The 21,730-nt window shown below is 44.7% G+C and overlaps 1 protein-coding gene across 5 annotated transcripts in view; it reads left to right on the top strand.

The window, feature by feature from the left end:
- LOC133124200 (kelch-like protein 13) overlaps positions 1-19,447 on the top strand; it is an 80,339-nt gene extending 60,892 nt beyond the window's left edge. For all 5 annotated transcript variants that reach the window (XM_061235179.1, XM_061235181.1, XM_061235182.1 and 2 more), the window contains 3 exons: positions 1,335-2,130; positions 9,228-9,341; positions 18,095-19,447. In XM_061235179.1, the coding sequence (XP_061091163.1) occupies positions 1,335-2,130; positions 9,228-9,341; positions 18,095-18,582 (1,398 nt within the window). In that variant the 3' untranslated portion in view covers positions 18,583-19,447. The remainder of the gene's footprint in view (positions 1-1,334; positions 2,131-9,227; positions 9,342-18,094) is intronic.
- Positions 19,448-21,730: the final 2,283 nt, after the last annotated feature.

The following is a 21,730-nucleotide window of genomic DNA, read 5'->3' as shown; positions in this document are numbered from 1 at the left end:
ACCAGGAGGTTCAGCCCGAGTGTCTAAATAAAACTTCTCTGCCGGAAAATCGAGATTACTTTGTAATACACCTGCCAGGTTTGTTTCAGATACTTTATAATATGAAGGAAATGGGTCAATTGTGGGTCGTCCTGACTTGTTTTTGGGTAGAACTACTGGCCCATGGCATTATAAAATTAGAGAACTGTACCACACAAGTGTCTGCAATGATTTTGGTCTGAACATTTTCTGTGCAGAACAGCTGAAAGCCTTACAGGGAACCTGACCTAAGCTGTAGCATTTTGCCAACATATTACTGGCTATCTTTAGCATTTTATAACTTATTCTTGGTCCATCATTTTTATTTTAAAATAAACCTGCATCTGGTTTTCAGTGAAGGGAAGTTTCACAGAAGGTCATGGCCAGATATTAATCTTGTGTCTCCCAATATGCTTGTGTAAAATGTAGCTACTTCTTTTTTTAGCTTTTAAAATAAAATGTAATTTGTCTCATTACCTTTTGTTTATTTGCACAAGCGGGTTTGGCAGCAGCCTGCATGTGCTGCTTTGTTCTATCCAGTGAGTTTGACTCCCCTGGTCTTAGGAGCCAATGGGAGCTTTTTCAACGGTGTGTGCGTGCGCGCGCATGCGTGTTGGACTTGTGCGTTTGCATGCGGGTGTTTTTGTGTACTGTTCGTGCTTCTAAATTTTGCTCGTAGCCAGTAATTAACTGTCAGTAACATATGTGCAAAAGATCTTTGTATTTGTGTTTTTAAGTGCCTGTTCGTGACACTTCGAAATGGTAAATTGAACTGAATTAATTTCATGCAAATTTGCTCCCCATCTACTCTATAAAAATTGAATGGAACTGTTGAGAACATGTAATTATTTCTACATGTGGTTGCACCTGTATAGTCATGCTCTGACCGATCCCTGCCCTTTCCAGTGTTCACATTGGCGTGTTCTGAGATGAACTTTCCATACAGGTAAAAATACACCGACAGCTGCGATTAGAATTAATCACCGCTCAAGTCGTGCCACGACGAGGAGAGAACATTAGTTTCCACGAAAAGAAAGACCGGCGGAAAGTTCAATTAAATCATTGTGACAGCAAATAACATGTGTTGTTCCTGGACTTGACAACCTTTCCATTTAATGTTTACGAGGGTTATTCTCTGCAGTGAAGTTGAGCCACTTTGACATGTGTAACCTTACAGGAAGCCACGGGCACGCAGTACATTTGCTAGGAAGGTTTGGGATTAAGTTGGTGAAATGAGTACAGCAGCAACCTGTCTAATGAAGTGCTGTGCGGCGAGTGTTTGTGTGTTCATCGGCACTTTCCGCCCCCCGCCTCAGGTCTCGCTGGAGAACTGCGTGGAGGTGGGCCGTATCGCCAACACCTACAACCTCACCGAGGTGGACAAGTACGTCAACAACTTCATCCTGAAGAACTTCCCCTCGCTCCTGGCCACGGGGGAGTTCGTCAAGCTGCCCTTCGAGCGGCTGGCCTTCGTGCTCTCCAGCAACAGCCTGAAGCTCTGCGGCGAGCTGGACCTGTTCAAGGCCGCCTGCCGCTGGCTGCGGCACGACGACGGGCGCATGGAGCACGCGGCCAAGCTGATGAAGAACATCCGCTTCCCCCTCATGAGCCCGCAGGAGCTCATCAACCACGTGCAGACGGTGGACTTCATGCGCACCGACAACACCTGCGTCAACCTCCTCCTGGAGGCCAGCAACTACCAGATGATGCCGTACATGCAGCCCGTCATGCAGTCGGAGAGGACGGCGATACGGTCGGACAGCGCGCACCTGGTGACGCTGGGCGGCGTGCTGAGGCAGCAGCTGGTGGTCAGCAAGGAGCTGCGTCTGTACGATGAGAAGGCCCACGAGTGGAAGGCGCTGGCGCCCATGGACGCGCCGCGCTACCAGCACGGCATCGCCGTCATCGGCAACTTCCTGTACGTAGTGGGCGGCCAGAGCAACTACGACACCAAAGGCAAGACGGCGGTGGACACGGTGTTCCGCTACGACCCGCGCTACAACAAGTGGATGCAGGTGGCCTCGCTGAACGAGAAGCGCACCTTCTTCCACCTCAGCGCGCTGAAGGGGCACCTCTACGCCGTGGGGGGCCGCAACGCTGCCGGGGAGCTTGGTGAGTGGGGCCTCGTTCACGCCTGAGCACCGCTGCGGTTGTTGCTGTTGACGTCGTCATCGTCGTCGTCGTTGTTGTCGTCGTTGTTGTTTGTGAGCACTTCCCTAGCTCTGCTAATGGCATTCTGTGGGAAATGTGTGAAATTATGAAATGGTCAATGGCTTTGTATGACATACCAAAAAAAAAAATTAAAAAAAGAACTATTTTTTTAATCAAACCAAATACATGTAAGTATGTGCCTTTTTATTGTTCAGAAAGACCAAATTTGCCTCTCGTGTAGACTGTTTATATCAATTAGGTACTAAAACTTTAATTTCAGTCCTTGAGGAATGAATAAATATAGGAAATGCTATAAATATCAGAGCCAATTTTACTGATTTTGACCGCTTTATTGGCCTCTGTGGTAGGTCTCATTATCCCGCTGAAAAAGAGTAACCTCTGGGTTATGCAGGTTATATGATTTATAACTGATTCTTGGCTGCATAGCCACAGGGCAGATCATTTCATTTGCCCTGTGGGAATTGGGAAGCTACTTGTGCACTTATTATTATTATTATTATTATTTTTTTTTTACTTTGACTTTTTGACTTTCTAAAATAATGGAGGACTAGCATGAATTAATGGTTATATTTTATGGTTGAATGTCTGTTGTCATTGTGCACCTGTTGTGTAATCACGTCTATGATTGCTGTGTGTATTTTGTACTTACATTATTAACTACTGTTCAGGCAGCTTATCAGTTTTAAAGGCTATCAGATTGCATTTGGGGACTTTGAAGCAGCTGTTAAATGGTGTATAATCAAGAATTAGCATTACAGTAACGCCACAGGACGGTTTAGTCAATCAGCATTTCAGACCCTTGTCTTCTCTGTTGTGTAGCCAAAAGAGGTAAAATACTTTTCAGGAGAACGGACAGTCTGCTTTTATCCGTTTCTTACCTGAAACTCTGCAGTAGGGCTATGGAGAACCAAGAGTATACTAGAGTAAATGGTAATTAGCTGACAGAAGGCTGCCACGCAAAACCAAAACTCTTCCAGTTGATTAAACTAAGCAGGGGACAATCCCCCCTGGAGCAGGGAGGTTAAGGATCTAATCATGGCTACACCAGGGCTTGAACCACCACCCTCCGGGTCCCACTCATGCACCTTAGCCACTAGGCTGCATGCTGGTAAAGGATTTTTTGTTTTTGTTCTTTTTTTCTTGTTCTGCACAGTTCTGGCTAAAAATAATAATAATAAAAAGACTGGCAATGCATTTTAGAGTAATTTACAAAACTTAATATTACAAACACGGCATTCCTACGTTTACTCCACATGCTAATATTGCGATGCTAACCCGAATGTGACGCATCTTATTCCCAGTCGCCAACCGAAAGATACGCGGAATATTCCTCCGTCATCCCTTCAAAGTCTTCAAGGCTTTTTGCCTGCGTTTTAAATGTAGTTTCTGTACAAAGGAACTCGCATGGGCATTTGCAGGGACATTTGGCACAAGTGGGAGACTGATACGGTGGATCCTGTCTGTACAAAGCCTTCATTTACCCAGCATTAGGCTTTCCTGTTACGCGCTTATGTTTGACATCAACACGCTTTGCGAGATGATCCACTTTAATGAAGTGCTTATGAAATAACCAGGGAGCTGGAAGTGCAGATTATAAAGTGTTTTCATTTGAAGCTTAATTAAATATTTCATACTCTGCGTTAGCTTTCTTGCGCTAACTCTTTTGCAGCCCTCCCTCGCTGGCTGTGTTGGTTGGAAAAGCACGAAGAACGCCAGCTAGGGAGTGCCAGTGTTCTCGCTGCTGGCATGAAAGAACGCGTTTCCTCGCATTAGATGTCAGGCCAGACAGTCTCTTTAAACTCCTTTGCCTGTCCAAATCCTTAACAAACAGACATGATATGAGGCTCATCTTCGCTTCAAAGTGGGTAAACAAAGGAATATGTACGTGTGAGGAAGGAATCCCATTTTTCTGATCATTCTGTAGCAGTCACTCGTACTGCTGACCTCGATCATTGCTGCACTGTACGCTAATGGGGTAATGTATGTGGGATAATTGGTTTGTGAGACCCGTAGTGCACCCTTATGTCCCTTTTAAAAAGCCACCGCATATTTTCGAAGGAAATTATATCCGCTGTAGCTGGCTAAACAAATGAGGATTAAATTAGGTAGTTGGGGTAGCTTTTTATACCTGCAAGTGATAATGATGGTGTCTGACAAATCCGGCTAGCTTATAATTAGGCAGGTTCTACTGACCAGCCTCCTGATGTGTCCTCAAGTCAACTTAGCGTGTGTGTGTAGGTGCGACTGCGTCTGCTTGTATGGGTTGGCACACTTTAATTAGGACATCAAAAATAATTTGCCAGATCCTTTTATGGACAGAGTTGCAGTGGGGATAGCCCATCCTGCGGGGGGAGGGAGTGTTCCGGCCCGTCAGGGGTGATTGACAGATAGCCGTGTACACAAAGGCAATTCAGAGTAGTGCATTGAAAACCAATTGAAATTATAAGAAAATGATAACAGTCGCAAGAGATGCAGACCTGCCCCGTGAATGGCAATCTAATGCAGGGCAGTGGAAAGCAAAATACTGGTGAAGTGCGTTTAAAATCAATCCATACCAGTATATTTCATTTACTTTGTGGTTATGTGTGTGATTAATGCCAAAATGAATAGCCATAGAACAGCTGATATATTCCCATTTTTTTGTTTGTTTTTTTTGTGTTATTAAATGAAAAATATGAAGAAATGTATTGTGAGGAGTATGGGGACTAGCATAGGCTTCTATTGTTTTCTTTGGATTGCTGTCATAGTCAGTGTGGACATCATTCAGAAAGATTCTGCCAAGAGGTGATTTTTAGAGGAAATGTGTTCAAAGCCCTTGACAGCTTCCAAGTCAGTCACCGCACACGCAACATAAAAGAGCCGAGATGTTTTCTTATGCATAAAATCTCATTTTAAGCCTTTAATGTGGCATAAAAGGGGTGAAATGTTCCACCGCTTGAATGATCTTTGATGTACAAGAAGATAGAGAAGAGCTGTGACGGTCTGCTTATTTTAAATATACTTTATTTCATTCTTTAAAATAACATCAAAGCCACAACTCAGTCAGTGCATCAGTATCAGTGGGTTGTGCCCTCCATGGCAGAGACATTATTGCTGTCTATCTCTGTCTCTACCTCTACCTCTATCTCTGTCTCCATCTATATCTCTATCTGTCTCTGCCTCTCTTTCTCCATCTCTCTCTACCTTTGTCGATATGTCTCCATATGTACCTCTCTCTCAATCTCTCTCTGCCTCTTTCTCTATCACCCTCTACCTCGGTCTATATCTGTCTTCATATGTAGCTCTCTCTCTGCCTCTCTTTTTTCTCTCTACCTTTGTCGATATGTCTCCATATGTACCTCTCTCTCAATCTCTCTCTGTCTCTGCCTCTTTCTCTATCGCCCTCTACCTCGGTCTATATCTGTCTCCATATGTACCTCTCTCTATCTCTGTCTCTGCCTCTCTTTCTCTTTCTCTGTACCTTTGTCTATATCTGTCTCCATATGTAGCTCTCTATCTCTCTGTCTCTCTCTGCCTCTCTCTATTACCCTCTACCTCTGTCTATCAGTCTACATATGTATCTCTCTGTCTGTCCATCTCCACCTCTTCTTCTATCTTTCTTTATCTCTTTATCTGTGCATCTATCTGTCTCCATATCGATGTATGTGTCTCCATCTCTGTCTCTGTCTCCACTTGTCTCCTGTCTCTGTCTCCATCCATCTTAATAGAGAAAGCATGGCTAAGATGTGGTGTATGCATTTTTACAAAAGCTAAAAGGGAATGGCAATTGCTTGCTAATTTTAAAATGATAATGGATAAGCTTTGCTTTTTGTTTTATTCAAAATGTTTTGTTCCTAAACGCTGTTTAAAGTAGCTTATTTCTAAGTGGTACGCTTTAGCCTCTACCGAAAGGGCTGTAGCCAGTCTTGGCCTGGACCTGACACAGAAAGCTTTGGTGGTTCCTGTCGAATGCTGCAGATCCCACTCTTGTTCAGATTGTTTAAGCTTTGCCGGTTTTCCTGTCGGACTAAATCACGTTACAGATGGGCGAGCTGGCCGCGGTGCTAGTCCTCATTAAGTCGTCATTGTAATTACAGTAGTCCCTGTGCTGTCCTAGCAGTGCTACTGTTCCTTCTCGTCCCTCTCAGAGTGGTCCGAAATTAGGTTGGGTTTTGTTGGCTCAAAAGGTGAGCTGCATTACTGCAGGGAAAATGAAACGTCCCGCAGTTTAATGCTTCCTCATCACTGGCTCCACAAACACAAAGTTTCAGGTGATGAAAAACACGGAGCGGGTTAATTTAGCCTTTGCTGTGCGGCCAGTAAATCACATTTAACTGTGATCCTCCTGTTTTCTTCTTGTCTGTCCCCAGTGCACAGTTTTGTATGTTTATTCAATCGAAAAGCGAAAATCCAAGAGGAAAATGTCATCTAGAGCCACCTGACCTTCAAACCTGATCTTATAGTTCTTTCTTTTTCATTTCAATTCAAATGGCAGTTCTTTCTGTCGAATTGTGGTCTTTCTGCAACCAGCGTTTCATCTGTCAAGAGGCAGGCTTTTAAAAAATTATTATTATTTTTATTTTTATTTTTATTTGTACGTACTGCATGTCTTAAGGTATGTTCCCTCGACACTGATGTGCTTTCTTGTCATTAGAGTATCACTGCTGTGTCACTTATAGCACCATGTGAGGTCAGAATAGAGTGGTACGTCTTTAGAAATGTCTTCTCTCTGTCTGCTGTGAGCGCTTCAATCATTTCATGAAAGTCAAGCATCGCAGTGTTGAACTGAGAGCGTGTCCTTACGTAAAGCATATGTGTAATTGTAACATTACATTTACATTTACATTTTTGTCATTTGGCAGACGCTTTTAATCCAAAGCGATTTACAAGTGCATAGGTTCTACCACAAGTCAAAGCATCACATCCAGAACTAGGAAAATACGCATGGAATGCTGTTCTAAACATAGTCGTCATCATAAGTGCAAATATTTGTTTTGTTTTTTTTGTCTTTTTTTGGGTGGGGGGGCGTTGGACAAGGATAGGGATATCAGAAAGGAGGGGTGGGGGGAAATCAGGAGGGAGGACTAAGGTAGAGTTTGAAAAGGTGTGCTTTGAGTCTGCCTCGAAATAGGGGGAGGGATTCTGCTGTCCTGACAGTGGTAGGCAAGTCATTCCACCACTGAGGAACCAGAACGGAAAACAAGCGTGAACGTGCAAACATGAGTTCATAGAAGTCCTGGATAGTGACTGTCCATTGTCATAAGCATAGCAGAGATTCATATTTAATAATGGTGTGCTTGTAGATTGTGTTAAGGTTAGTATTTAAAGTTTACTTTCTTCTTAAAATGGGAAATGACTCATTGGTGTAGCTTTGCGGTCCCTTCATTTTGTGTATTATTTGTTGAGCATGCTTTAAGAGATCAAAGACTGTTTTTCCAGTCTCTGGAGTTACAGTAACATTGTGCCTCAAGGAAAATCTCTGACATTCATGCCTTGAACTTAGTGGACACATCTCCCCCCCCCTCTGTACACAGTACACCTCCCCCTCTCTGTACACAGTACACCTCTCCCTCTCTGTACACAGTACACCTCCCCGTCTCTGTACACAGTACACCTCCCCGTCTCTGTACACAGTACACCTCCCCCTCTCTGTACACAGTACCCCTCTCCCTCTCTGTACACAGTACACCTCCCGGTCTCTGTACACAGTATACCTCTCCCTCTCTGTACACAGTACACCTCCCCCTCTCTGTACACAGTACACCTCCCCCTCTCTGTACACAGTACACCTCCCCCTCTCTGTACACAGTACACCTCCCCGTCTCTGTACACAGTACACCTCCCCGTCTCTGTACACAGTACACCTCCCCCTCTCTGTACACAGTACTCCTATCCCTCTCTGTACACAGTACACCTTTCTCTGCACAGTTCTTTCTCCTTCTGAGATTTTGTGTTCCCATCTGCAGCCTAATCTCTCCTGCAGATGCTCATTCCACTACACTAAAATATTTTGGAAAAGGTCTTTCTTTCACTTCTAACCTGTAATTAAATTTCAAACTGTGGAAATATATCTAGGTAATCTTTTCTTTGGTGAATGGAATGTCCCCTGTGGATGTGCTAATTGTTGTCACGGCAGATTGGTAGCTGTACTGCTTAGCGTGATTAACACGATGCTTTCATTATAGAATCACATTACACATAAAATGGAGGCAAACACTGCAAATAATTAACGTGAGAGTCATGCACTGTCTTTTTCTAGTTGTTTGTTATTTTGTGATGTGTTGTGCTTCAGTTCAAACTCGCTAGGCATTCTTTTTGTTAATTGGCACCAGCACTTTTGGTTGCCGCTTAATCGGCTGTTTAGGTAATTTTGTCAATTGGACATACTCGCTTCTCTTTTTATAGTTGCAGTTGTGCAAAAACGTCAATTGGGAGTTCAGTGTTCAGTGTTCAATCTGTCTCTTCCCTCTGGCTTACTTTTTTTTTTTTTTTTGACTCTTTATAAATATTATATTTTATAAAACTCCATTTGTGAACTAAGGGTGTGCGGTAGAATTGATATTGTTGAGTCACCTCAGCACACATGCCAGAGAGCATCCTTTTTATACAGGTGCATACGGTATTGAAAATGTCAATATTTCATGAAGAACTCTTTAAATTATTCTTCAAGAATGTTGAGGCTTCGGATAATTTGACGTTCCCGACTGAAAACCAACCAGGCCTTTTACCGAAGCCCTTTTAACATGTTCAAACTGCCACTGCAGCTGAGCACATTGGACTAGCCTACAGTGAAGTTTGTTGGCCAGTGTAATCGTATCATGAAAAATAGACTATATATATATATATATGTATATATACAGCCCAGGCCTACAACAGACACACCCTGTTATTGTGTACAGTCCAGGAGCCGGAGAGGGCTTTGTGGGTTTACCGTCGCTGTGTTTGATTTGCTACCAGAGAGATCCCCCCCAAAGTCCCATTACAGTCCAGTTCTTATTTTTCACTTGGCCTACTTTCTCCTAATGTGTTCATTTCCTCTCCTCTCTTCCCCCAAACAGCCACAGTGGAGTGCTACAACCCCAGGACGAACGAGTGGACGTACGTCGCCAAAATGAACGAACCTCACTACGGCCACGCCGGGACGGTCTACGGTGGCTTCATGTACATTTCAGGTAAACCCCGCCCTCCGGGTCAAAGGTCGGCGATTAGGCGCGAGCTAGCTATCGCACTGCGCGGTTCCGGAATCTGCCTCCACACCCGCCGCGTTTCGTTTGACTCCAGGACCGCAGGTAGCTTCGCTTTGCGGTTATCCCCGTGCGATGTGTGCGTTCCCTGTTCTTCGGCCTGTGTTTGTTAGAACCGTTTTCTTGAAACGAGAGTGACCAATGAGGTCAATCTGCAGATCGGTCCTCACAATTTTGGAATTTTCAGTGTGGAAATTAGGCCACCTGTAATTTTATTAGCCTTTACATAATTTGTGTTTGCACCTGTTGCGTTCCCCAGTGCAGCCTGCTGTCTGGAATGCAGACAGATCCTTGTGTACTGAAATGAGCACCATTTTCTTTTCTTATTTTCCTGGGTAGGAATGTTCTGTGGGTAAAAAAAATAAATAACTTGACAGCAGGGTTACTTTTCAGACGGTCAGAGGTTTTCTTTTCATTGCAGTTTTTCATGAGGTGCCTATTAGCTGGTGGGTTGTCAGTCACGCTGCTGACAACTTGTAGCTCATTTATTCACAGCGCTTTCAAGTTGTCTGTTGCAATTTACTTTTCAGTGCTGATCTATAGGGACATTGCATGCTCTACAAAACCTCAATCTGCCACTTTCATGAAATGATCCCTTTTGAGAGCTGTTCTTATTGCAGTACTGTTTGCTACTTAATAGGCCATTCACATTATAAGGGCTATGACAGCTCAATAAATTCCTCCGCTTACATTTCTGGCCAGTGTGCGTTCAGCCGGTTCCCACATTTTTGCCATTGTTGTGTTGTCTGTGCTGCACGTTGTTTGCACTGCTTTTTTCGATGATCCGTTCTTGAACCCTAACGTCTATTGTGTCTTTGACACGCGTAGTGGCTCGAACGTGTTTGCGAGCCTGGTGAACACTGTGGTGCTAATGGCTAAATCTAAAGTTGAATATCACTGAGAGACGGTCCATTATGGGAGCAGACCCCAATGCTCAATGATTTGACAATTTGTCAGCAATACTGTGTCATAATAACATATTGCTGTTAACTTTCCTGTCACAGAATTAGTTTAATTCAGCACTGCTTTTGTTCTTAAAGAAGATTACTTTCAGATCTTTGGTAGTTTCATGTGCAGGTATGGCTGGTTTGTTTTTTTGTGTGTGGAATGATGGAATGATTACTGTGTTCAGACAAGTTACCATTACGATAATAAATGAACTACCATGAATTTTAATGATAATATGCAATGGCTATTAGCTATTGTGTTTCAGATAAACAAATGCCTGAAATGTACATTTTAATGAGGGATTGTGAGTCACCGCATTTAGCGTGGCCATTTACGCCTACCTTATTTTGCACAAAAAGAGACCCTACTTTCTCCCAAAGGGCCACCAGCTCCGAGTTCCTCCAGAACTGCTCCCACTCCCCCGAACCGCCGCCCTGTTACTGTACACTCAAAGCAGGCCTGTGACGGAAACAGACATGCTTACTTTCATAAGATTTATTTTGTGTGGCTGCCATTCAGAAAAGAAAATTAACGCAATATCAGTCAACTGACTTTTACCCCTGTTCAGTTTTATTATGATCCAATGATATGCACATATCTTTTCCAGATTTAAGGTAAAAAAACAATTTTAAAGTTTCTTTTCAGCTTACTGAAACTACAATTTCCCATGAAGCATTTCTTACTGTCCTTAACCCTGCTACACAAAAACATGCACAAGCGCAAGTGTCGTATGACCATTGCCTGTAGCCTGGCAACACATTTCTTCTTTAGATCTGATATGATATCTAGAAAGGTTCTATGATGCCTTTTTTTGTATGCTATAAATAAATATGAAAATAAGATTTTGGGACAAATGGAACCTTTAAGTAAAAGCGATCTGAGATTGCAGACCATTTTTCAAAAACTGAGCAGACCGCCAAATTCAAAACCCTCTAGGCAAGGGTAAGAACTCTCTTTCAGCTTAGAAATATCGGCATTCAGACACCAAGCCGTTTTTATATTATTTGTGAAAGTCAGCATGTTGAAGTGCTCTGGTGAAGACCACGCATGGCAGCTTATCTGTAAGATTGGCAGGGAAAAAGACTTGCTCAGTGGGCACAGACGTTACAAGAATACAAACAGTCTGTGATGCCAGGTTTCCAGCCTTTAGAAGTGTTTTCAACTTTGTATCAATGCAATGTGCTTGTCACTCAAGTCATTTTTCACCTAATTTCACTTCTGACACTGGACACAATTAGATCTGTTTTTCAATGTTCACTCATCTATAGTACGGGTCTCTGAAAGTAAAAACAGGTCGTCTGGTGCGGATTTCTCTACAAAACAAACTGTTGTTGGAAATCCAACATGAATTTGCTTAGAGGATAGTTTCAAATGATTATTGTGGATACTGTCCATTTAAATATAAAATGTTTCTCTAAAATGCACACAGGCCTCATCAAACAGACTGAATCTTTTCTTTTTTTTTTTCTTTATTTAAATCCTACATTTATTTGTATATTTGTTTACTACTTTGCATAAGGTGATGTACCTGTAGACTACACATCGTGATGCCGTTGCTGAGACAGAATAGTGCATTTCCAGCTGGTTAGAGGCAGTTGGCTGTCATGTCACACTCATACGGTACTACTGCTGTTAATTACTGCTGCTATGGACAGAGAGTCATCGAGGTGTGACCTGTAGATGTGCCATTGATATCACTGCTGCTGTGGACAGTCATTCAGTGCTGAGAGAGTCATCTCAGTGTGACCTGAACGTAGGTGTGCCATTGACATCATTGCTGCTGTTGACAGTCATTCAGTGCTGAGAGAGTCATCACGGTGTGACCTGTGGGTGTGCCATTGACATCACTGATGCCGTGGACAGTCATTCGGTGCTGGGTGCTGAGATCATCACGGTGTGACCTGTACATAGGTGTGCCTCTGACATCACTGCTGCTAACGCTAAGGGCAGTTTCAGCTTGTCTCCTTCTGAGCCGAGAGCAGCCAGTTACACTTCCCGGGTAATTGGCGGCAGTGTTACAGCCTATATATTTTAATTTCACCATTAGCCAAGGGGCTGCGCTTTTAATAGAACCCGCTTTTAATGTGTCTTACAGCTCCATATTAGGCAGCTGACATTTTTCATTCTATTCTATTTTTGATGTTAACTCTGCTGAATCACTTCAACTCAGTCTGTCAAAGTCCCAGATGTGCTGTCGGGCTGCATTTCTGCCACCAGGCAAGGACTAGAGACATTTTAATGTATTTTATACATTTGATTTTGGGTACAATTATGTACCCAAATGGTACTCTTATTAGTGGAAATGTGCATATGCATGTATGCATGTATGTATGTATGTATGTTTATTTTTTATTTTTTAATTAACATTTTGATAGTATCATTTGATGAAAAGAGCCCATGGGATCCATGGGAAATGGGCATATGAAGTCCTAGTGGCCAGGCAGCCTCACCGTGCCGGCATTCCCTCCTTGAAGGACTACCGTGTCGCCATCAGCCGTCGGTTCCCCTGGCCAGCCCCTTCAGTTTCCCTGGTGCTCCACACACCGGCTTGTCTGGTCTTAATCTCCCCGGTGTTTTATTGAACCGTGCAAATCAGGGCCCTTTGTGACTCGCTGGTATCTGTTCACAGGAGAGTGTTCAGTGAGCGTGCTGCCTCTAATATACTCGTTTCCCATTATCGTGGAAGAATGGGCAGCCATCTCGGGGTCGACGTAATTAGTATTTTTTCAGCGCTTCGCTCTGGAAAGACCTCTGGCTCTCATTGGCACACACCTGGCCAGCTCTCCTCTCTTCGATTTGTCATCTTCAGGTATTCTTAGAACCTGCTGACCCGTTGGTTTGCCTTTCCTCCGCCCGTGCTGTGGAAACGCTGCCCTTCCTCTGAATCCAGTTTGCTCAAGCTTTTATCAGCTCTGCCCAATGGTCTTCTGTGGAGGTTGATATGGTGCGGCTTATTTAATTCCGCTGCGCTGCTCGCCTCTCTCTCTCTCTCTCTCTTTCTCTCTCTCTCTCTCTCTCTCTCTCTCTCTCTCTCTCTTTCTCTTTCTTTCTGTCTGTCTCTATCTCTCTCTCTCTCTCTCTCTCTCTCTCTGTCTCTTTTCTCTGTCTCTCTGTCTCTCACATAGGGGGTGGCTTATACAATGTCCACCCGCTAGTCCAAAACCTAGTTTCTGAGATTTGTTCATGAGATATGTAGGTTTACTTCAGTTGTGCAACATGTATTTTGTAACATTATTTTGTGACCTTGACCTACTTTTCCAAGATGGTCGCCCTACCGGACAAAAATATGTTTTTGCTGATAACTCAAACAAACAAAGCTTGATGTGAGGCACATATTGTCAAATGACAACTAAATGGTTAATGGTAAATGGTTAGAATTTATATAGTGCCTTTATCCAAAGTGCTGTAAAATTTATGCTTCTCATTCACCCATTCATACACACACTCACAGACCAACGGCGATTGGCTGCCATGCAAGGCACCAATCAGCTCATCAGGAGCAATTGGGGGTTAGGTGTCTTGGGGACCCAGGGCGGGTTCGAACTGACAGCCCTCCGACTGCCAGGCGACTGCTCTTACCTCCAAGGTCATATGGACAATTGTAAAATGGGTGCTAAAAATATTTTTCGGGGCTATATATACTCACGGTTTGCACTAAATCTATGCTGTAACGCAAGTAGGTAAAATGCATACAGCCTGGTTATTCAATCTGGATATGAGCATACTTTCAGGATGGATTTCAACTTAACAGCCTAGCATAAGTTACCCATCTTGGTGTCCCAACATGTCTACACATTTACAAGGCATAGTTCTCCTGTGGTGAGTCATGGTCTGCAGTATAAAAGGGACTTATATTGAAATTGGAAAGAAAAACAAACCAAGGCAGTGAAAGGGCAGCCAGGGGAAGGCTTTTTTTTCCTGATCGCTCAGCGATCAGAATTTCTAGTTTTTTGGTGTACGTTTACAGATAATGCTGATGGCTCTCAGTAAATGCCTGTCTTCCGTGCATTGTTACATTATTGAATGGTTACTTAAGCTGTTGGCAGTCTCTCTGTGTTTGTGAAACTCCACACTGAACAGGAAAGTGAGAGGGTTTTTAGGTTTGCTTTATGGCCCTTAACAGCTGTAAGGTGTTCTCAAGTGCACTTACTGCCACTCCTGGCACCTGATACAATTTAAGAGAGATCTTAAAGTGAAGGAAGTGTAGTTCAAGTGTGCACATTCATGACTTTAAGGTGCCAAACACAATTGCAAGAGCAATAAAAATGTCTGAATTGGATCTACAAATCAAAATGTGTGCCCTTAGATTAATTAAATAATTGACCTGCAGTGTAAATAAATGATAGGAGGTAGGCCTTGAAATGGAATTGAACTGACTTGAATTTATTGTCACAATGTCCTTTCTCTTATTTTTTCCTTTATATTTTTAGATAATTTTACCATCTTTTTTGTTTTTGTATTTTTTTTTTTTTTTCTTCCCCCAACGCCAACTCAATCAAACTTGTTTCCATACTCGAGGCCTACCACCAGTCATATCGTGCCCATGTCATCGGAGGGTAACGAGGTCAGCGTGTTCTGCAGGATCCTGGTCTGACCAGGAAGTGGCAGCTAGAGAGCGATGAGACCAGTGACACGATGCAAACCTCAGACCATAGGGTAAATGGTTGGCATTTTTACAGCGCCTTTATCCAAAGCCCTGCTTCTCATTCACCCATTCACACACCAACGGTGATTGGCTGCCATGCAAGGAACCAAACGGGTTAGGTCGACACTTCAGACACCCAGGGCGGGATCGAACCGGCAACCCTCCGACCACTCTAACCTCCTGAGCCAATGTCACCCATATAGGGGGCAGTGGTGCGACTGACTCAAACACCCAGTCGCGGCGCACCAGTGTTGCTATGGTAACCAGCTCTCTGTATAACGTGAGCCACCTGGCGGTGGGAGGAGCATCGTTGTGGGCGGAGTCCTGAAAGGGAGGATCGTTGTGGGCGGAGTCCTGAGAGGGAACGCCCATGGGGCAGGGAGGTCAGCCGGTGCCAGGCAGGAAGCAAACGACGGGGAAGGGAAAGGCCCGGCACGATCTGATAGGCTAGCGGCGGAAGGGAGGCGGGACACTTGGGCGTGTGCGTCCGGCGCAGCTGCGGGTGATTTGGGAGGGGAAGGCCGGCTGTCCCCGTCGGCATCATCGTCTGAGCGGAGAATTACTGCAGCGCTGGCACCTGGGCCGCACGCCAGAGCCAATTTCCTCTCATTTACAGCACATCCTGTTCACGTCCACTGCTTCCTTACGTCTTCTATGACCTGCTTGTTGTACAAAGCGGATATTTAATATTGTTTTACTGTGTGCTTTATAGGCACATTCTCTGAAACCAGAGCTCAGAGCACAAACCCCTGTGTGTTACTGTAGAGGGCTGGCAAATGAATGCATTATTTGACATTCGATGTACTATGGGTGACATTGGCCCTCTTTATCATGGAGAGGATTCAAGGTTGTTGGGGCTTTTTTTCCCCCACCGCTCTCCTGATAGCTGATGGTTAGATAGCAGCTACTTCTACCAAGGGTAAGACGTCTGGCCACTGAGTCCTTGAGCGGATTAACCAGTGAAATGCATCTACAGTTCCGGCTGATAACACCGTAATCTGTGTAACACTATATTCCATTTCCTGTCACTTAAAGGCAGAGGCTCAAGGTGTTCCAGCTAACACCAAAACAGCCAAGTAGTATTTTCCCCAAATATATATTCAGTTACAGGTATATTTACGTTTGTGTCCCCCAGTGTACACCCACCGTTACCGTTCCCTTATCCGTGATATCTACCCTCACCCTCCCTCTCACCGGGTGCTCAGAAACCTAGAGAAGATGCCCAGGGGGAAAACCGACACGAGGACTAACAAATGGGGAGACAAACGGTAGATTTTAATCTCCCGGACTATAAAAGGGAAGGGCACCCTTCTAATGCGGGCTTATCTGTGAAGGACGAACGTTACTGCGCGGCAGCGTTCCGCGTTTAATGCGCTCCCATTTCTCACGATGTCCCGGCTGGGAAAGGCGTAGCGTTAGCTTTGTGTTAGCACTGCGCTGTGGGCCGGAATAAGTGCTGAAATGTCGCAGGAAACATGCTGACCCGTGTAAAAAAAAAAAAATTTTTTTTTAAAAATAAGCCAAGGCCCGCTTTGTGTGCAACCTTCCACGTCCCCCCGCGAGCTCTCTGTCCTGAGTGAGTCACGCAGTCCGACTTCCTGAGGCGTGTGGAGGGAGTCCCCGTGCGGGCCCCCGCGCATCGCCGTGGCGACTGGGGAGGAGATCCTCGTTTGTGGAGGTTAATGATGTCTCTGTGGGGCGTCGGCCAGGCGGCAGGGCGAGGGGGGGCCCGGCCCAATTCCGTATGCTCTGCAGGTCCTCGCTGCGCCTCCCCTCTGCCAGCCAGGGAGCAGGAGGCCCCCCTCGCCGCCCCCCTCCCTCTCCCAGGCTCACTCTGGGATTTCACTCCTCTTTTTATTTTCAGCCCTCCCTGCAGACCCGTCCTGCTTTCCTCTCTTCCCAGCGCTTGCGTACGTCCAGCCCCCCCAAAAATGTTTTGTATGCGTTTTTCGGTGCGGCTGGTAAAGGCAGGTAGCACTAACGACGACCGGCACGTGCTCATATCTGTCCGTTAATAAGGGTGCGCTGTGCGCTGTGCGGTCGGCGTGGGTTCGGTGCCCTTTCCTACGGCTGCTAAAGGGTTCCCGCAACTCATTAGCAGGAAAGGTCAAACGTTTGAAAACAGCCTGCGGTCATGGGGCGGGTGGATAGGATGAGTGGGGGTGGGAGGGGGGGTACAGCTTAGGAGGTAGGAGGGTAGGAGGCACAGCTTAAATAGCAGTCCTGACATCGCTGTCCATGTTGTGATTGTGTTTTGTTTTTTTTACAGTCTGCTCATATTTGTCTGGTATGTATCTTAACCCAATTTATTTTTCCTGTTCAGCAGAAAACAGTCACACAAAACAGTACTGAGTGATGCGCTTCCCCAGTCATTGTCCAGGATGCTTGAACTGCGTGACGCTGTTATGGACAGGCAGTGTGACCGCGATCATCGCGGATGCATGTCGGTTTTAGGTCCATTTTAGGCCCCGGTTCAGCCTAAAATGTAGGGAATGATGGAGGCTGATGTCCACTGATCGACAAGCAGGGACGGGCAGTCTCTAATTAGCCGGCAGTCCCGTTAACCGCGACTCGGAGGAACGTACCGGGCTGTTCTTATTGCTTGGCAGTGGACGGACGGAGATGCCTTCACACCGGCCGCACACATAGCTGAGCATCCCGTGGACTCCCGTTAGCCGATTCAGGAACGGACTCTTGCTGATCTGGGCATGAAATACCTTTTTTAAAATGACTATTTATTAATTTAACCTCCGCAGACCCTGCGTCCTCAAACGAGGACAGTGCATTTTGCCTTGGGCCTGTACAGTACTTTTCTTTGCATAAGGGATATTCAAATACAATTTAATAAAATATACATTTTGAAAAAAGGTTCACTGACAGTATGTTAAATTTTTTAATGCATAAACGTCTCTGTCTCGGTGGGTTAATTTTGCGTTTTGCCTCGTTTTTGGTTAATTGTTGTTTTAGGTTAATTTCATCTTTTGCCTTGTTGATTTAGGTTTATTAAACGTTTGCCTTGTGGCCTCAGGTTAATTTCTTGTTTCGCCTCGTCGTTTTAGGTTAATTTTGCGCTTTTGCCTTGTTCCAGGTGGAATCACTCACGACACTTTCCAGAAGGAGCTGATGTGCTTTGACCCCGACACGGACAAGTGGACTCAGAAAGCCCCCATGACCACGGTGCGGGGGCTGCACTGCATGTGTACTGTGGGTGACAGGCTGTACGTGATCGGGGGGAACCACTTCCGGGGCACCAGCGACTACGACGACGTGCTGAGCTGCGAGTACTACTCGCCGGCGCTGGACCTGTGGACGCCCATCGCCGCCATGCTGCGCGGACAGAGCGACGTGGGCGTGGCCGTCTTCCAGAGCAAGATCTACGTGGTGGGCGGCTACTCCTGGAACAACCGCTGCATGGTGGAGATCGTGCAGAAGTACGACCCCGAGAAGGACGAGTGGCACAAGGTGTTCGACCTGCCCGAGTCGCTGGGCGGGATCCGCGCCTGCACGCTCACCGTCTTTCCCCCCGAGGACAACACAGGGTCGCCCAACCGGGAGTCTCCGCTCTCTGCCCCCTGAAACCCCCCCCCTCCCCCCTCCCCCCACCTCAGTCACTGTTTGCACTTCCTCCTTTTTGGACTACACCCGGGGGCGTGCTTCATAGGCAGAGTGCCACAAAGGCTGCTGGGAGTTGGAGTCGTCACGCACTTGGGCTCTCTCTGCAAAACCTTTTGTGACACTGTGCTTATTGAGCACAGTCCTGTACTCTCCCCCAACCCTCGTACTGCCCCCCTCCCCTATTGTGGAGAGTGTGCTTTTCTCTCTACAGACTATTTATACGAGGCTGCTTGGCTGGCCTTCAGTTTTTACTCAGCTCAGAAACAACTCGTACCTGCAAAGCCTTCGTGGCAGGAAAGGAACTCCTTCCGGTGAATGGAAAATGGACAAGATGCGATTTTGCCGCCCAAGTACATTAATGTTGCATATTCATGTTCTTTTGGAATGTGTTTTTTTTTTCGTCAGAGGCCTCTAACTTAACATCGTTCAGGACTAGGATGGAAGCGAAGCAATGATGCGTGTCTTGAGTGTAATGATCCCTGTTTCTTTCAAGGTTATTTCTGCGAATCAGGAGATTCGAGGCCGTTGTTGACATTGATGTACAATTGAGGATTTATTTTATTGAATAATTATTATTATTATTATTATTATTATTATTATTATTGCTGTTGGTTTTTTTATTTTATTATTCTCATCTGCAGAAGCGCTGGGATACATGGGCCCACAGAAGGAGATGAAAATGTTTTAATCTCAGGAGTTGGCCAGCACCTTCCTCCCAACTTCCTCCTCCCCCACCCAACAACAATTACAGTCATTTCTGCGATTGTTATTAACCATTAAATAAATGGTGTTTTCTAAATTTAATAAACAAGATTTTGAAAAGCTCTTTTCTTGTTTACTTGGCTGAATTTGTGGGAAATTTCTTATCGGTGTCTATTAGCCGTCACAGGTGAGCGTTGGCAGTACAGAGGCATTAAAAGGCGCAGAACATTCTGGGTTTGAATCTCACGATTTGCGTTGAAAGATGGAAGGTATATATTCTACATTTTTCCCGTTACAATCCAGCCTCGTTTCTACCAATCTAGCACGTGTGCAGATTGACTTATTTTATTTTGACGGAGATGCGTTGAAACGGAAAAACTGTAGCCCTCTGGACAAAGGCGCGGCTATAAAATGGCTGCAGGAATGGGTTGACCGTTTTATGTGACGTGAATAGTGCACGTGCGGATCTCAGCCGGTGACCTGCGTGATTTTGGGAGATCTTCACCGCTCTGGCTGCGGGTTGGGGCCGCTCTCTCTATGCCTGGCACAGGCCCAGACTCTGAGGTCAGTACAATTCTGCCACCTGCGGCTTCGTTGCTAACATATGGTCCGCGATGTGAAAAAGTCAATTACTTTCCAGCCGGAGAGAGAACACTGTCTCGCAGCACCGTAACCTTTTTGAGGTTAATCTGAAAACATCTTTTGAGTAATTAGACAGATTTTCAACACCTGGGGCTGCGATTGTAAATTTGAAATACACTATGCCTGCACCGAGAGTAAAGTTATTATCAATGCATGTTTATTCCAGAAATTTTGTTTTGATACCTAGGCTACTCATGATTTTAACATGAATTTGATTCATTATTCATGGATACTGGTTGTTATACATTTATTGTTCATGGATAGCCGTAATCCTTATATGAATAATGAGGCAATATGCAGTAGTGCTTAAGCAACCATCTTTCATGCACATTTGTTGAAGTGAACGGCCAGTTGAATATCAAGCATTGGCTTTATGGAGAGCAATGCTTTCTTGAAATCTCTGTGTTGAACGTCTGCCTTTACGAATAATGGGAGGAGGGGAAATAAATGCGAAAAGTAGCCTACTTCTGAACCGTATTCAATTCACTGAGTTTAGGTGCGTTTTTGGTTTTGAAGTTGCGTAAATGTACGTACCAGTCATTCATACAAGAGGAACATGACGATAAAATTCAGTTTGCTAGGTCGTGGTTTTATGCAGGTGGAGATATTAAAGCCATGTTATGGTTTAAATATCTCCGTTGTGCATGGTTTCATTTTTATTTGTTGGCCAGATGTTCTTGGTTCGCGAATAAGGTTGTGGTAATCCCATCTAGATGGATAAAATGCAAATTTATCCACTTCGAGGTCAGTGACGGGAAACCCGTCATATGCGCCTAGAATACACTTCCTGATTTACAAGATGCCAGCTAATATACATTTTTTTAACACGACCTGCTCAGGATTTCACCCAGGGACTCACTTCGTCACTTTATTCTTTATACAAGTGCGGACGTGTATAATTGGGTAACTGTTACTGGCGTGGAGATTTTGCGATACTCCTGGTGTTGTCGGTTTTCAAAAACTCCACAATCCGTTATGCGGGTCAAGTCATAATCCGCTTAATAGTGGCACTTTCGAAACCACTTATGGGTTTTCCATGCATATCACTATCAAGAGTGAATTGTGCCCTGAATTCCAATATGAGGTAGGAAACCTTAACATTCTAGCATGTTGAGACTGAACTCAGATATAACCCGGTGGTATATGCTCATATGTAAATTTGTTCTTTTGAGCTTCCATTTTATAATTTTGCTTTAAACTTTAGAGATTTGAAGGATTCACGACACAAGTGGACATCGTCTCTAAAAAAAAGTCTAGAACAGAAGTGGATGAGTCATGAGAACACAATAAATTCAACCTTATTCATGAGCCACTGTAATGTACTTCGATGACCTTATTTCAAAACAAAACTGATAGAGGCAGGGATGCAAGCACTAATACAATTAAACTATTCTGATAGAAAGGTCATCCATGAAGTAAATGTGGCAATTAAAATGGCACAAGCCAGATTAAGCCAGCCATCTTGAGCCTGAGCAAATTATGGTGTCACTTCAACCTCATCAATGTGCACAATCACACAACTGCCCAGTGGTTGAGGTTTTTATTTAAAGCTTACCTGAACCACTCTGTCCTTGCTGGGTTTAATTTTGCTTTTCACCCACTTGTACCCTATAACTGGTCCCCTCTGCCAGGGGGATTGCTGTCTACCTAAGCGGATATACCAATTGCTCATGCAATCAACAACCATATTGATTACTTCTAGTTCAACTGGGAACTATTCGAGGAAAAGCCTTAGATCAGTGGACACTAACCCTGTTCCTGGAAA

This window comes from Conger conger, chromosome 3 (assembly GCF_963514075.1).
Source record: "Conger conger chromosome 3, fConCon1.1, whole genome shotgun sequence".
Lineage (NCBI taxonomy): Eukaryota > Metazoa > Chordata > Actinopteri > Anguilliformes > Congridae > Conger > Conger conger.
This window is presented reverse-complemented; position numbering and strand designations above follow the sequence as displayed.